This window comes from Cyprinus carpio, chromosome B3 (assembly GCF_018340385.1).
Source record: "Cyprinus carpio isolate SPL01 chromosome B3, ASM1834038v1, whole genome shotgun sequence".
In the NCBI taxonomy this organism is placed as follows: domain Eukaryota; kingdom Metazoa; phylum Chordata; class Actinopteri; order Cypriniformes; family Cyprinidae; genus Cyprinus; species Cyprinus carpio.
The window spans coordinates 24,934,095-24,952,520 of record NC_056599.1 but is presented as its reverse complement, the minus strand read 5'-3'; the positions used below and the strand labels follow the sequence as shown (position 1 = coordinate 24,952,520).

The 18,426-nt window shown below is 38.2% G+C and overlaps 1 protein-coding gene across 8 annotated transcripts in view; it reads right to left on the bottom strand.

The window, feature by feature from the left end:
• Positions 1 to 9,514: 9,514 nt before the first annotated feature.
• The window catches only part of LOC109054554 (RNA binding protein fox-1 homolog 1-like), a 257,712-nt gene continuing 248,800 nt past the window's right edge, over positions 9,515 to 18,426 (bottom strand). For 7 of the 8 annotated variants that reach the window (XM_042720376.1, XM_042720372.1, XM_042720377.1 and 4 more), the window contains 2 exons: positions 12,685 to 12,760; positions 9,515 to 11,557 (listed from right to left, as the gene is read on the bottom strand). In XM_042720376.1, the coding sequence (XP_042576310.1) occupies positions 11,435 to 11,557; positions 12,685 to 12,760 (199 nt within the window). In that variant the 3' untranslated portion in view covers positions 9,515 to 11,434. Of the gene's footprint in view, positions 11,558 to 12,684; positions 12,761 to 15,340; positions 15,394 to 18,426 lie in introns of all 8 variants that reach the window. The other variant, XM_042720375.1, reaches the window with a different exon arrangement.

The window sequence follows — 18,426 nt, the reverse complement described above, 5'->3', positions numbered from 1 at the left end:
AACCTTAAAATAAAGTGTGACTTAATAAGAATAATAAATGCATGTGAAAATGTAAAAATATCTTCAAGTGACTAATGAAGGGGGTTGAGCTGACAAAAAAGCATGGGAACCCCTGATGTATAGAAGCAACTTTTGTCAAATATTGCAACTGATTTTATTTTTTCTCAGTATATATGCATATTGTCTTTTAATTAAGCTAATTATGTTCTTTGTCTGTTTTGTACTTTGTGTCTCTCTGGGATTTTTTCAAACCACAATAAAAGATGAGTTTTGACTCTGTATCTCAATGTTGAATTTTGATGGATCTTTATATGAATCTTCTTTTCTTAATTAATTATTTTTTTAAGAGAGGTTGTGCCCTCTGATGGACTTTTTTAATGGCAATTTTTTTACCAACAGACATGCTGATTTACATGTAGAGTGCTAATTTAGACCTTAGACAAAACTCATTTTTGCCTGCTTAACAATCTGACCTTGTTACTTAAATCTAGATCTTGCTAAATAAATATTCACAGTTATACAGTTTTACTAAGACTAAAATCTTAAATCCTTCCATCTTTACTGAATGAAATGGTGACTATTGCACAGATGAAAGCAGATGCTTCTCCCTCTCCAGATGGCTGGATCTGTCCCTCACAGATAGCTTGTAATAAAATCATTCTGTAAATGGACGACAGACACTGCATTATTCCGGAAATTACACCGCAATTTTACAAACAACCTTGCTGCATCTGTCTGACTGATAGATAGCTGATTTCTACAATTACTGATCTAATAGACTTGTAGAAAAGATCCTCAAGGATATTTAATGCTTTTAAAGTACTGTCAGGGCTGGAGGTTTCTTGCTACAGAGGTTTCATCAGATATTTTGATCTCTGTGATCTAAGAGGTGGAAAGTATTGGGCTTGTGTGAGATGACTCGGAAATAATACAAAAAATCATAATGTAAACAAAGAGATGATGAATGACTTGAAGAGAATCAGCTTGAGCTTAAATCTCAAAATCGAAATCTAAAAAAGTATGTAAATCTTTCCTCAAATTTTGTCTGTTTAAATTTAAAGACAATGAGACAATGGAAATGTAATTTGATGATCTGACGGTGAAACATTATCAGCGGGGTTGATATTATGTGTCAATAGAGTGAAACTGCAAATCCTACTTAAAAAATCCAAAGTGCAGTCTTGAATATATGAATATGGATTTTATATTATGATTACTTATTATCATGTAGTTTCCCATAATTAGCAAAATGCAACTTAAAATATTTTGGAATGGAAAATAGCTTATATATATCACACTGAAGGATATGGCAACCATAAGACAATGACAAATTATTAGGTTTGCTTATTAAAGGAGTAAATTTAAATTTACTCACCTTCAGGCCATCCAAGATGAGTTTTTTTTTTTCATCAGAACAGTTTTGGAGAAATTTAGCATTACATCACTTGCTTACCAATGGATGTTCTGCAGTGAATGGGTGCCGTCACAATGAGAGTCCAAAGAGCTGATAAAAACATCACAATAATCCACAAGCAACCCACAAGGATCTAGTCCATCAGTTAAGGTCTTGTGAAGTGAAAAACTGCATGTTTGTAGAAATAAATCCATCATTGATTCGTTTTAACTTTAAAACATTGCTTCTGGCCAAAATAATCCATAATAATGGTTCCTCTAGTGCAAAAAGTCCATTCCCATTTGTCCTCTCAAGTAAAAAAAATCTACCTATATATTTGTTTAGAACTGTTTGTGCATGTAAACTGCTTGATCTGGGCACGTTTCTTTCCTGAATAAGACAAGACAACTTTTTCACTGGAGAAAGCAATATTAAGGACAGAGGACTTGTATTTTAGCAGCAGTTTGAGGTAAAACGCTCTAATGATGGATTTGTTTATTTATACTACAAGTACTACAAGAGTTTCAATAAATGTCAGGAAATCATAGAGATGATAACAAGATTTAAAAAATGCATTTTAACGTGAGCACATGTAATAGCAAATATCCTATCTCAGGTGCTGTTTGGAATCCAATGAACAGAAATGTCAGGCCAAGCCCGAGATGTAATGCTTTATTTCAGAGACCTTCTGCTCCACTTCCTTCTGAATATTTTAAGGCCTTGCTATTTGAGGTTGACCTTGAACTCCTCTCCTCTCCTCTCCTGTGGAGATGAGATCACAGTCATTCATTCAACCTTGATTACAGCGTTATCTGTAGACGCTTTGATTAGGACTATATATATATAACTGATGAAAAGCTGCACATCCTTTTTTTTCTGAGGCCTTTGCTACATTATGCGATCTTTGTCTCCCTCTGCTGGTGGATAGAAGTAGTGCCTTTGAATCATGAATCTCTATTTTATGCTTGAAGAAACACCTCCACCAATATCAACAGTTCTTCTGTCAGTATTTATTGGGCCTCCTCCTTTAACTAATTTTTGTAATGTTTTACAGCAAAAAAAAAAAAAAAAAAAAAAAAAAAACATCTGTAGAATAATTTACCTTAGCAACTAATTAGTAACTGTATGTGTGTGTGTGTGTTTGTGTGTACTTGTTTATGCTACATTGTGGGGACCAGCTGTCAGTAAATGCTGTTTATCTGAAAGTGCAACAATGGAAACAGGTTTTCTGTAAGGGGTAGGTTTAGGTTTAGGGGGCAGAAAATATTGTTTGGTCAGTATAAAACAATAGAAGTCTATGGAAAGTCCCCACAATTCACAGAAACAAACGTGTATGTGTGTGTGTCTGTTTATTAAAAAAAGATGACTAATTATATATCTTTACCAAGCTTTGCAACTATCCGTCAAACCACTAGGTTTCACACACACACACACACACACACACACACACACACACACACACACACACACACACACACACATATAGCCTATATGATATACACCAAATTTACTTTCTTTCTTTTTTTTCTCTCTATTTTACAGTTTTACAGAATGAGCCAAAAAAAAAAAAAAAAACTGATTAATAATGTATTTAGCAGTGTATGGATTCATGTGTGTCTGTCACAGTATTTGTGTCACAATTATCCTCGCTTGGACAGTTTGATTCATTCATTCTACATACTGCAGTATAATTAAAGGAATATTCCAGCCAGGATAAGTAGGCTAGTTTTAGCTCTGACAGTTTGGTTTTTTGCACCTGAGAAACTCAGCACACTGCATTAAAGTCCACCTGGTGGTTCCAGAGAGTACCTAACCAGCCCAACACCGCATGCACCACATCTGCCTTCATCTGTTGTCTCCTCTGACTGCGACAGGCCCCTCACCTCCCAGTAAACCCCAGCCTAAAGACCGTCGCTTTGAGAGATGCGAATATTTACCACGCTGCAAGCGCGCAAGCTCCGGCGACCGAGCTGTTTTGTCGTAAAAAACGTATAAAGAAAGTGAGCGGGGTCTGCGCGCGAGGGCCAGAAGCAGCCGCGCTTCACACTGGCATCAATTACAGCGAGCAGTTTGCAAATAAACAAAGCTGCTGCCTCTCATAAATTCTGTGCGTAATTACGCACTGCAGATGCATGCGGGGAGGCGATGAGATGCAGGCAGACGTTATTTATCCCATGAAGTCACTGGTGCTGCAGACAAGATGGAGCTGATCAAATATTAAAGAGCAGCATATGGAGGTGCTGGGTGTGAGGAGGCCAACAGCAAGGTAGGAAGACGAGAGAGAGAGAGAGAGAGAGAGAGAGAGAGAGAGAGAGAGAGAGAGTCAGAGAGAGAAGGAGTGGGTGTGAGACAGATAGAGACAGAGAGCGAGGGAGGGAGGGAGAATGAGGAAAGAGTGGGTGTCCGTGTGATGGAAGAGATGGAGGGAAAGAGTGCGCGCGAGGGAGTTAATGAGACAGAGAGGAGGAAAAAAGAGGCTAGATCGCTTGCCATGTCAAACCACAGTCGACCTAGATGTCAGCAGTATGGAGATAGGGCTTGTGATGTACACTATTTGGGCAAAGGAGTCTGAAACTGATGGGCTTGAGGCTGGGGAGCAAGAGGAGGGAGGAGCAGCCCATTCTTCTCCTCATCCACTGTCATGACGAAGCATCACTTATTAGTATGTGTTTACGCTACTACCACTGCTGGCTGTGATATAGCTCAGTTATGTCTGAGGGGCCTTCACACTGAAAGGATTTTGCATTCCACTATGGTTCTTTTCAGTTGTTTTTCTATATAAACACTCCCTATTTTTTTTTTAATTCAACTGCCATACGTCTCGCGTTTTAAGTGCAAAAACGTGTTCGATATTAATGTCCCCTTACAACAGTTTAGTTGTGATGCTGCAACAGAAATCGCATGTTCTCTGGAGGGCCGTTCACACAGAATGCGAGGCAAAGCGCGAGAAACGAAACAATAGCTACGCGGAAACGCGCAGCGTTGAAAAAGCATGGCAACGGTCAAAGACGCACGTTCGTCACGCGGATGTTTACATAGAAAAAAATAAATCAATCAATCAAAAGAACACAAATGCATTTCACAATGGAAGGTTTTTTTTGTCTGTATGACCAGCAGGTGGAGGTAGAACACTGAGCATGAACGCGTTGAACGTTTGAAACTCTCAGCTAGTGTGGATCAAGTGAGAAGGGTCGATGAGAAGAGCTAGTAAAACAAAAATAAATTACAATAGTGGTAATAAACTCTTTCCATCCAACCGACCCCACTACACTATAGATAATAAAACCAATCAGCGTTTCATCTCACACCGGTGATATTTCATGAGAGAGCATTTATGGAATACTGAGCTATTGAATTGCGCATAACATGTGTTCCTGTAAAAAAAACATATGAATGATATTCTATTGTGCTGCTAAAAGCATTTTGAGTGATGCACACGGAACTAAAGGCTGCACTTTTTTCTTTTTTAGAAAGAGAGAGAGAGAGAGACAAAGGAAAATGTAATAACGTAATGGAAATGCATTGCTTCTGTAAAGAAATGTTTAAGAAAAAATAGTTTGGTAAGAGGATGGGAGAGGAAAAATAAGACTCAATAAAAACAGTCTTTTCTCGAATGTCTGTATATTATCAGACCATGAAAATCAGATTTTCTATGCTCATGTATTCCATGTATTTCACAATGGAATCACTGCTCACATTCTGAATTGCACAAATCAGATGCAAATCTCATGCATGAGATTTTATTAGACATGTGAAGACCATGATTTGTGACTAAATGTGGCAAAACAAATAAGCAACGGCACACTGCGAGGGATTTCATGAGGGTCTCGAGGGTTGTGTTCTTAAAAGTAGCCCACTATTAAATGTGCTCACAACTTTACATGATAATCCAAAATTGAAAACAATAGTTAAAATATGCTCCTACCGGTGTTTTAACCAAACCAAGTGCCCTTGGGAAAATGTGAACAGATGTTCTTGAACTCTATAAATAAAATGAGTGACAGCAAAAATAAAATAATGAGTGTGTTTTGTTATGCTGAAATGTGAGAACCCCAAATTCAAATTTAAATGCAATACCTGTATTTAATGGATCATAGTCATTCCAGAATATGTATTTAATAGATTTAATTTCAAAGTAAATTACATGTCTGGATGAATGAAGTCCATAATTACAACATTTTCCATTAGGCCCTTTTCCTTCTTTTTCTTTTAACACAAAAACCAAAGAATGGCAGTAAGATATTAAGGGTTAATTTCACAGCATTAATGTAATTTTTTTTTGTAATAAAGCCATCAATAACAGCTGACACTACTCCGCGTATTAGAAACCACATCACTTCCTTCGGCTCCTAAGGCACTGTGTTACATAACCTCCCTGCAATGGTTGATGGTTCATAGAAGGATTGGAGATGGGAATATGCATCTCTATACTCACACCACAGGATTGTCAAGCTGCTACTTTAGAGGGAGGTTCATTCTTACAATCAGAAGCCCTGTAATATATACTGAATCATTCTTTGTAATGCTTGTGTTTACAGTAAGAGCAGTTCCCATGTGTGCACACTTGGCCTACTATTAACACTGCAAACTGAGCATACAAACAGTTTGACTAAAAACATAGCTCCCTAGCACTTAATTTATTTTTTGCTAATGCGGTTTTATGCATATGCCTTTTCACTGCAGATGTTCAAAACGTCTAAAGGATCTTTTTTGAGGAGACACGACTCTTTTTGGTGTTCCAGCTAATCCTTTATCACCTCAGCATTATAAAGATGAACTTGTTTCTGCCACCACAGGCATTTGCCAATTTAATAACCGATATTATGGTTTTGAACTAATGCCATTTTCTGTTTCCCAATATGGATACGTGAAATCATTTGATGCAAAGAGAATAGATATTTCTTCATCATAGCTCAAGCGCTCTGTGAAAACAATAAGACCCCTGCTCTATGTGAGATGTGATCGCTGAAACACAATTATCATAACCACGGGCTACAAAACAGTTAACAAAACACATTAAACTAAGTAATATCTCATTTATTTTTCAATTAAACATAACATTTAATCTATAGTAATTGTAATGTATAAGATAGATGTTACACACATTAATGGGATGTTACATAGATTTCATTAAACTGATTTATTAAAAATGTAAATTACCCCATTAATTTACTTACATTGTCCCTTTAATTATATATACTTTACAGTATGTTAATTCATATTATATTACTTCTTTTTATATCAGTTCCTTACATTATATATTATATGTGCTTACAGTTAATAATACTTCTCTTCAGCAAGGATGCATCTTTGACAACATCACTGGAAATATTTAATAATATTAAAATTTTGCAGTTTTATTAGTATTATTACTGTATTTTTGATCAAATAAATTGAGTCTTTGTGAGCATAACACTTCTTTTAAAAATATTAAAAGAAGCCTTACTGCCCCCAGACTTCTGAACTGTAATATTAAAGTGATAGGAATTTTCCTGCATAAAATTGTATTATATCATGGCTCGAACACTATATAAACCAACCAGAATCCAGAACTAAGATTATCCTTTTTAGGAGTGCTTTTGAATACCAAAAGAGAGCTAAGAGGTCCAGTGTGCCTCAGCAGTTGAACTGTCTGTTTGATGTCTTCACACAGAGTGATGCACGTTAATGTTTGCATACATCACACTCACATCAGCTCTTTCTGCACAGTGGTGATGTCATCTGCGGCACCTCAGGAATGCTGACAAACTCGACACGTTACCTCACGTGAACCAAAAGCCCCAGTAAAACTGAATTTAGCAGATGCGATCAAATCGGCTGCCTTTTGAAATTGAAAGCGGCTGGTCGCATCACGGCGTTGGTGAATTCCACGGGGTTCCAGTCGAATGAAAACAAGACCCAGGCATCTCAACATAGCTCTCATTTGCATTACGGGTCTGATGAGTCATGTTGAGACTCCGGAAAAAGACAGGGCTGCGGGAGGAAGAGGAGGAGGGCGAAGAGCTTCCCTCAGCGGCGTGCAGTCGTAGCGCTGGCAGCGACGCGAGGGCTCCCCTGGAGCAGTGTTTAGAGGCCTGGTGCCTAATCTCTGATGAAATGTCTATTATCAGAGACTCTGCGGGAGAAAGTGGAGCAGAACAGATATGATGGAGAGGCGATTAGCTTCTGCCCTGCTGCCTCCTGCTTCCCTCTAGCTCACTCAGTCATTCATTCATAATGTGCACCTCCTGTATCAGCTCGTGTCATGAGTGCCGAGAAAGTTTGCATGAAATCCAGCCGACTGGTGACAATTTAAGTGCAAGGGCCTGATAAAGCTCACACAGGCAAGAGGCTGCTGTGCAGTGCACAAATCTTAGATATGACAGGAACTCGTGCAGGTCCCGTTCGTGACAAATGGCTTCGGAGACGCAGGGTAAACTGAAATGTGATGACATTTTTTAAATTACGAGTGTCGTGACGTACGGCCTCCGGGAGCCCGGTCCTGCTGTCTATCTAATGAACATATATAGCTACATTTAAAAGTAGCTATGTGACTGTATAATATTGAAAAACAGAGCCGGGGTCCACTAGGGGGCTTCAAGATGACTTAAGACCAATTTGCATCAAGAACAATAACTATATTAGCATCCACATCAACGAACGGAAATGTTTTGTTGTTTGTAAGCATCCGCTACTTTAAATGCTTGAGTGATGTAAAGTTGGGTGTATTGTGATAGGCCAGCCATGTTTTTGTATGTTTTGTATGATTCCAATGATATCATTCATTTGTGTCAATATAGTTATAGTTGTTTTTTGAACCAACTTTATAGATTATTTATCCATCCTGCTGAGATTGCACATTTAAAGTGTCAGAAGACATAATTGCAGCACATGCATATAGTATAATAAACAAACAATATCATGCCTTGGTGAAGATGCTTATATTGTTGTCGATTTTTGAACAATCCCACACTGAATCCTTCAAATCAACTGTGATTTGCAAGTCTGCAGTGTTATGAGAGAGCAACAGCTGACCGATCTCGAGAAGGCCAGCGTCCACTCCCTCCAATCTGCATGATAATCAATCCAGTCTCATTCAGCCAATCAAACTGAGCAAAGAGACCCAAATTACTTCATTTAATACATGATTTAATTCAGAAACATAAATCATCACATTACTGACAGCTCTCATAGAGCCGGTGGGAAGAGGGACCGAGCGGCGAGTGAGAGAGAGACTGAATTAAAACCACCAGACCTCCTTTACCTCTCCCTGTGGACTCGGCAACATAATCTGAAGAGAATGTACATTTTTCATAATAGAATTAATAACCAATTTTAAATTATGTCCCGGACTTGTGACCCAAGATACGTTAATTATTGATCACCCATTTCTGTGAAGAGGTGTTGTAATTACCTAGCATAATGTGACTCCTTCATCACATTTAAACATTTATATTGCTTATCTTTCCAAGGAACCCCTGGCTAAGTTTTTCCAATTACACTGATCAAATCGAGAATGTGGGGTAATTCTTCTTTTCTTCAATTAGAACTATCTGTACTATACATAATTTATGAAATTCCGTCATACCTTAGCGAAATGAGCGAAAGATAATGAATATCTGCTACTTACAGTTACGCGGGGCAGACAGGTTCAGGGTGCCATCATTCTCCAAAGTAATGTTCCTCACAGCACGTTCAGAATATTGTCATTCGTGTCATTCCGTTATGCAAATGAAAAAAAATCGACAGCTATTTGTGATTGTGCTCCACTTTCTTGATTCAAACCTCAACTGCACCTTAAAATAAGCCCATATTGCGGCTTCCTTTTTGGAAATATCTGCAGACCGGAGATGTTTCATAACCCTGAAAGTGTGTGGGATAACCTAATCAGACCGCAGGAATCCGATCTCGCTCCTTCATCCTAAACACAGAGTCTTCTTAAAGGCGTACAGATGACCACCTCAGACCTGGCAGCATCAATTCCACTTAACCTCCTCGGAGATGATCATTTCCTCTTCGCCTTGAGCTTTTTCAATACAATTTTAGTCAATGAAATCAGATCAGAGGACAAACGCACTCCATCATCTGAATATAAGATCCGGCAGCCAGCATGGTGCAAAGAAATTCCGAGACAAATTCCCGTTATCTTGAGAAACTTTATTGATGGTTATTGTTATGCAGATCATAGTGCATGCACATACAATGACAAGGAGAAAGCCTGTCCACAACACGTACTTAAAGCAGAAAGAGCAGAATCACAGCAGTGGGTAAGATATTTTTGCCAAGTTGTGTGATGTGATGCACACAGTACACAAGAGGATATTTGCAGCCGGGTAAACTGGAGCTGCTCTTTTGTTTGTATTTTATGCAATTGAAACTTTTATAAATACAAAATAAAGAAAAAATGAGATATGTGACAAACACCTCTAATTAGGTATACTTGTAAACAACATGAAGGGAAGTCTTCGCGTATGCACAGCCAAGCTGCGACTCTTCAAGAACACCTCGACAGCTTGTTTGTGTAGCACTTGTAAATGACATAGTTATCATTATTCCTATTTACATATAGATATCTTTTTCACAAGTCATATATTTCTCAGTTTCTCGATAATCAAACAGTTTCAAAGTGTAAAGGCTGTGTTCTAGAAAATAATAGTACAAAGGATGTCACATTAAAAATGATATCAAAACGAAACACTCGAAAGAAGCAGAGAACCAAAAGAAAACAGACAACAGAACGTCCCACAATTGAGAAGAAGTAGTAGTAGTGATGAAAAAATTGCAGGTTGTGTGTGTGTGCAAAATTGTACAGTTGACAAAAATACTATGATCATATCTACATAATGATTGCATTACTTGTAAAGTGTTGATATAAATCTGTGTATGATTCCATAAAAAATGAGACACCTTTCTCTAACAGTTGGTCTACCACACTAAATCTAAAACATTATACAGTTGTGTTTTTCGTATAAGAGAACATTTTCACTGCACAGATCAAATTGAATACACTGTTAGTTTATTTTTTCCCACTCTTGTCTTGTACAAATAATCAGAGTTTCTTAACTTCTGAGAGAGAAAAAAACAAAAAAACGAACCAAAACAAAACAGAGAAAAAAAGAAAAACAAAAATATAACCGGCGCTACCGTCGCCGTCTGTTTTTTTATTTTTTTGTGTTTCGTCTCTCCCGTATTATAAAAGTCAGCATTTATATCAATCGACGTACTGGAAGTACTGTAATATAAAAAGAACATCTCGTGGTAGGCCTAAACTAGCGCGGGTCTGACTTAATGACTAGATAATAGTTAAACAGTAAAATACTGTCATGGTGAATTTTTGGGGAGTTTCTACGAGCTGCTATGTATAGTCTGAATATACACATTGAACACCCCAGGAACATAACCTTTGGCTTTGAGTAATGACTGATATAAGACAGCTTAAATAATCGATACCTCAGTGGTCTCTTTGAACGGCTCTGTGTCTTCGCTGCACTTCGGGGAACAGCCCCCAGTCTTTCGCCCACCACGCCCGTATCTACTCCTACCCACAACCCCCTGCGCACTCTTCCTCTACCGCGGCACAGAACCCAGAAAGAAAAGAAACCGAAAGAAAGACGAAAGGCGATGTTAAACAGAAGCAGAAACCACTGGACGACTCTAGTCACTTACACTCTTACAAAATATGATAACCCCGAAGTGACTTGAATATTTATCATACATAACTCATTTACATGATAAAGCCCTAACAATTTGTATCTTATTATTTTTTTCTTCATCTTTTTAAAATCTAGCAGCTCTCTAGATCACCACAGAAACCTCTACAGCCAACAATCTATGTAATCTTTAGAAATTAAAAACCCACAATATTAAAATACACAGCACAAAATATCTGAGGTATAAGATGAAAAATATCCGTTTTTGTCTTCTCTCTCTTAAGAGATGCTAAAATGATGCACTACTGCATGTATTGCAATACCCAGGCCTCTGAATTACTCCTCCGTTACCCCCACAGGAAGATTCTCAATAGGTTTTGAAAGGTTTTTTTTTTTTTTTTTTTTTTTTTTTTTAGTATGGCGCGAAACGACTGTATCCACCTCGGTATATACTAGCCTGCAAAGAAGAAAGAACGAGACCCACATCATCGGCGTGGCTTCTGGTCTTGGCGTCAGTCAAGGGAGCGAAAGCATTCTGGAAGAGAAGCCACGGGTTTGGACACGTTTAAATCACACAGTTCAGAGGAGACCTCCGCTAGCATTCAGGCTATTTGCCGTACATACCCCCCGGACGAAACCAATCACGTTCCATCATGCAGCAAGCACACCAACACACCTCATGCCAGAAGAGATGCATTTAGCTACTTAAAAACGTAAACGGGATGAAAGAAATACATGAGTTAACACAGCAAATAAAAAAAAGAGCAACGAATGCTGAAAAAGCATTTTCTTAATGTATTTTTGTCTTATTCTCCAGTATCTTGAAGTAAAAAAAATCAATTGTCTGTTTTAAAGTCTCAGATCTCTTTTAAACAAAGCAGTTTTGTTAGTCTGTGCGGCGAATAAAGAATTGCAGATTCTTATTGAAGCAACTGTATTTCGCCAGCAAAATTACGCAAACCACACCCTTCTAGAGGTTTATTCTTAAAACAAGAAACGTAAAACTATTCAAACAATTAAATTTACAATAAAAAAGTAAAATGAAGTCTTATTAACTTACACAAACGTTTTAAGCATTTTTACTGGAAAACTAGACAAAATTTACAGATTAAGAAATTGATCTTTGCAGTGTGCGTTCTGTATGCAACGTGGACGTTATGATCGCACGTCGCAGTGTGTGCCTGGAGACTCTTGTCAGTCTTCCTCGCACTCTTTCATCACACCGTCTCTCCTCTGCTCCCTCCCTCTTTTAGCTGTTGCTACAGCACCACTTAGGTGATGGATTTAATTATCAAAATGACTAATTACTCCATTAAGGGGAGCGCTCGGCTAGGTGATATTCACAAAATTAGAAATATAATAACTAACATGCACTACACTGCCAAGAAATTAAGACATTTATCACGTTTACTGGGAGGATTAATGTGGCATTTCAGCTGCCGTTAGCACAAGAGACAAATTCAATTAAGTTTAAGTGAGGAGATGTCAGCAGTGCTAAAATCCATGCAGGAGGAAAAGGTGGGAAGAATAGGGAAAAGAATGAGTGTACATGACAAGCGTGCACTGAGAAAAGAGCAGGGAAGGGATAAATAAAGGGGTAATGAGGAAAGAGGAAAAAAGAAAGAGGAATCGAGGCAGGTCGAGATGAAATTTCATGCTCACCATGGCACCAACGCTGTATGCGGCTGCTGGAGCAAGTGCGTGGTTGTAGGGGTCGGCAGCATAAACTCGTCCGTAACTGTGGAAACACGGAGAGATGGTCAGATCGCGCTGCTAAGTTGAAAATCGCTTCTTTTCTATGCAAACACAAATGTCATACAGTCATATAAGACACCACGGACTGAAGCAACTACGTATGGTGATGATTTCAGAGTGTTTGGAAAATGACAATCAAATGAAGTCAGAGAGGAGAAGATCACATGGCTCTTGCAGTCATGCTGCACAGGTCAAAGAGGAAGACATCACTGTTTGAAAGTTGAAGGGCCACTTGTGCAAGACCTCACTAGATGCTCTGTTCACTCTAATTGTCCGTTTATGGGATGCCAGCACTTACGCCAATATCTGTTTGTACGTACAAACTTTGCAAATCGGTACCAAGAGGAATTTGCTTGCTTTTTCTAGTTCAATACACTTGCACAAACAACCCTTCAATTTTTTAGTACTTTAATTTAGGCATATTGATCGAAAAGGCAAAAAAATACATCACAGGAAAAAATAAAAAATAAATAAAAATCAAACTCAAACGATCAATGTTTTACAGTACTTGCACTAAAAAAAACGAAACAAAACATCTGTTCATTATTTTCTTCCGGGGCTGACTTTATGAAAATGCCGCAGCATGTTTAGTGTAAATGTGAGCTTATTTTATACTTTTTCAGTGTCTTTTATCCTGAGATCTCACCCTGTTCTCCCTCAAAGTTCGAGAAGGGGTTAAGATCACTGTGTTTGAAAATAAAACTTGAATATCGGCTCCTCAAAGCCTTGTTATGCATGCATGGTGTTCCTGGACCAGATAAAGAGCCAATCAGAGGGCAGAGAAATGAGGCAATTTACATATTCTTCCACTCATGCCGATTATGAAGTTAATCCACTGCAAATTAGTATAGACATTGTTATTCACTACACAATTGCTCTGTCTTCATATTTCAATGCGCGGCAACAAAGTATTTTGTTTGACCTGCGTTATCTGTGTTTACAGGGGTTAGTTTTAATGAGTATGCAGTGCAGTGATCAAACCAGGGCTGCCTAAAGGTGACCCTCAGGATATATAGCACCTGGTGAATTATTCCTAAAGTATTATTTTAAGCTTAAACTCGTCCTTGTAGTAAGGGAAAAAAAACGCTTATGAGTTACTTAAAAATGCAAGAACTGGGGATTTTAATTGCCGTTTGAAGGACACTGAAAATGCTTTTTGTCTGTTTTTCTAGTAGTCCCTGCCGGAAACACCCTACACATTTAAGCTTAAACTCGTCCTTGTGACTATCGGTTTGTTCCTTTCTATGATCCGTTATACTAGGCTCCTCCTGCCGCCCATCGAGACAGGTTGAAGTAAAAAAAAAACTTGATTTATGAGACTGGTAAGCTCTATGTTTGTTAATGAACACCAGTGACTCTAACATACGACTAAATTAGATCTGGGCCCTGAGATACAGCTTAATAAATCTCAGATGGCTGGGATATATCTGCATTATTGACTAGATGCTCATTATTTTGGAAAATGTGTGCTCCAGCAGCGCCATTCCTCTAAATGTATTGACTTTTCCCACCAGGAGACCGAACGGACAGCTCATTTCTATGATTTCTTTAAACAATGCCGGGCTGTGCTTTAGGGGCTCTGCATGCGGACCTTCTCCGCTTTTCTTATTTACTGATTACGTGGGTTTCTGAACAGGATGCGCACGGCCTTTGGGGTTATCAGCAATTATTGAACTGGGACAATTAGACCATAATTTGCAAGTTTTTTAGTCTCCAAATTACACATTCCAATTGTGTTTTACAGAAAACAGCTGATGTCTTCAAGAAAGTGCCTTCTGCTAAATTACAGCCTTGTTAGCATATTCATTTTCCATGGTTGAAGGGGAAAAAAAGGAAGGGAAAAAAAGGGCTGTCACAAAATCAATGCACGGATGGACAGGTCCATTTTCCTTTCGGTATATCACGACTCAAACTAGTAACAATCACACTTGTGTCATTCCCAAGATCTAGCCACCTACAGCCAATGTGCAAGACATCATACACTACATGAGCAACCTTGATACGACAATGACAACAGCACCACACGCCTGTAAAACAATGACACAAACAAACCAACCAAAAAAAGGCCCTCTCGCGCACACACACACACACACACACACAAACAAACACACACAGATCTAATGGAAAGGGAGGGCGATGGTGGAGAACTCATAAGAACCATGGAACACAAGGAAGATTGAGACAGAAAAAAAAAGGAAAATCACAGATTCCAAGCTCGTGACAAGCGTGTTCATTTCACTCTTCAAGGAACACATGCCTCTTCCAAGCAGTGCCATGGGAGAGAGAAACAGAAGATGAGAACTATGAATGCGATGCCTTCCAGCTATCCTCATGCAGTACTCCAAAACTACTCCACCCGCCCAAAAAAGAGCATTCAAGAGAAACGTAGTAAGAAAAAATGTAACATCTACCAATCAAACGGGGGGCAGAAATAAGGAGACAGCCGGGCAATAGAAGCACTCACTGTCAGGGTGCATAAAAAAGGGGGTATATGCTCGCTCCCTCGTGGGTGCATCGAGAAAGTGAGGGTGATTTGGTATTCATTTATATTTATTTATTTTACCTGAGGAGGTGTTACAAGAAATTTCATCTGCTGCAACGAAGACGAAATGATTTCTGCAAGAGAAGATAAAATTTACAATACCGCCTGCTGACTGGCTGGATGGACGAGGGGGGGGGGGGGGGGTAGAGGAGGGGGTGTTAGGGAATGGAAAGTGGGGGAGGGTGGCATAAATGGGTTTTAGTTCACAAGCAAAAAGAACCAGAGCTCTCAGTGTGCGGCCCCGCACCGGTATCCACATGGAGGAACAGGGAAGAGGCATGCTGGGGGATTGGAGATGCAAATGCGGGAATAAAGAAGAGGGGTAAAAAAGACATATACAGTATATCAGAGATGAGACTAAATCATAACCTCAGACTTCAATAGAAACTGCAGCTGTGCGCGAGACGCTTTGATTTAGCCACTCTAAACGTCCTCTCCTCTGTAAACCCCCTCCCTCCATCACTATTGTTCTGTAAAAGTCAAGGAACTGCATTCACAGCATTACTGAATAGCGCTGGGATGGCCTTGAACGGTCACATAAAAGCCGGCCATCGAGTCCGTTAGAAACACCTGAGACTGCGACCATTATACACGGATGATATTGGAAATCAAACAGATAATATTATACATCAAAGCGCTTATGTCATACACCATAAACTTTTCTTTGGAGAGAGCCGAGAAGAGAGAGGAAAGCAGAATTCCCACTATGTTCTGGACAGATTTATTTGAGATATATTATTAAATGTCAAAATGACAAGGTTCACTCAGTTTACCCTCATTAAAAAATGTTATACATGTAAAGAAATAGCACATTTTGAAAAATTCATGGGGTCAGTAATTATTTTTTCACACTTATTAGGCCAAAACACATTCAGTTGTTCAAAGTGACCATAAAGGCATTTATCATGTTACAAAATGTTTCTATTTCAAATAAATTTGTTGCTGTTCTTTTGAACTTTCTATTCATCAAAGGATCCCGAAGAAAGTATAATGGATTCAAAATTAAACAGCACAACTGTTTTTAACACAGATAATATAAATTGGACTAATAGCTGCTGAAAATTCAGCTTTTACATTACAAGAATAAAACACATTTAAATATATTAAAATACTAAATTATTATTAATTTGTTAAAATATCTCACTATATTACTGTTTTAACTGTATTTTTAATCAATTAAATACAGACTTGCTGAGGATAAGAGGCTTCTTTAAAAAAAAACAAAAAACATCTTAAGCCTGGAATACACCACACACCGGACTTTTCAAATCTAGGTATCATACAATTACAGACTTTTTTTTTAAATAGTATCAGAGAAAAACTGTCCATCATACACTAAACAACTGAGGATCATACACTACCAGACTTTGGAGTTGTTCTGATCACAAAAGACTCATGCATAAACGTGTGGCTTGTTGCTAGGAGACACATGACAAATGAAAACAATGGATGCATCTGAAAGCTCAAAAATGCTGCCTTCGGAGGCAGCATTCCAAGGCAGGAAGGCATCAAGGCACGTCCTAATCCAAATTCTGCTTCACTTCCTTTCTCTGGAGGTACCTTCTTCTGATCTAATTTTGAAGGCAGCATAGATGTATCTGATGATATATATGTCAACTCAAATCTGCAGACTGGTTCTGACTTTCAGCATAGCATCGACTTCTCCAGACTGTAAATCAGCGGAAAATCGGGGCAAAAATCATGTAGTGTATTCCAGGCTTTAGTTAACATAAAATCAAAACTGATTTCTAAATGCATGCATGCTTATTACAGATAAAATAATGCTTATTTTTCATAGTTTTTAATATGAATGAAAGCTCTTCTTCTAAAATGACTTTTAAGCCAGTAGCCAAATAGATATTTATACAAAGTTTTTGAACAAACTCACATTCCGACTGGTTTAATCGAATAAACAAACCTCACCCTAAATTAAATTTTATTTTTGTTAAATATCCTGTTTCCATTACAGACTACGGAGAAAAATTTCTTTAAAAAAAATATATATATTATCAGTAAATAACATATTGATGCCACATCATTTAATTTTAAAATAATGTTATCATCATGGCTTACTGCGAATAGTAACGATAAACTTTTGAGTGTTACTGCATCTGGCCCACTAGGTGTCAGTAAGTTCAATATGCAACAACAATAACAACAAAAAACTACTAAAAAATTATTGAGTGCACCTTGAATCTTTGTGAACTGTTAACATATTATTTCATTTACATTTATAACAGCAAAAACATACAGCGTAGAAAGGACTAGAGTATAATCCTCAGCCCTGTTGTAATTAACAAATGAAAATAAAATTAAACATAAAAATCATTTACAATACAAACAGGATGTGGGTAAATGGTGCATTCTGGGTAAACACACACTACTAGAATGAGCCGTATCATGGGTTGAACTGCACAGGCTTCATGAGTCACTGCACAGGTGTGACAAATGATGTGTCATGGCTTGATCTCACGTCTAATTAGAGACATTGGCCGCCATATTGCCAGGCCCCCTTTTAATTGCCGCTTGGAGCTATATTTAATAACTAAATGAATCATTCAGTCCCACTAAGCATTCAGATTGAATCGGCCCTCTTAATCATGTTAGGGGGCTTGTTTTGAATACAGTGTTCTATTCGGCATGACAGTATTGACCGTCCCAATGCGCAGACACATATACTCTATAGGGAGTAATGCTCAATGCAGACATGCATTTGAACACATGCATTAAATGATGCACTATCTATAACCCATAGTGCCTTACAAAATTAGATAAGTACTGGCTTCAGATATGACCATTCGTACACATTACAGACAAACATGCACTTCATGAAGAGGCTAAAGTCACAAGCAGTAGTACACTGGACTACATCACACATATTGTTATATAATATTTCAACTGCCATTCTGTATTTATTTCTATAATCTAATTTTCAACATTAAACTAATATACTGTATTCCACTGAGTTTCCTCTCTTCGTAATAGCAGTCAGTGGTCACAGGCATTTCCAAGCAAAATGCAGACATCTGGCCAACACATTCAGGGGTGTAAATCACTTCCTTCATACAAATAAGAATCGTTTTGGGAAATGTTTACTTTACCTGAAA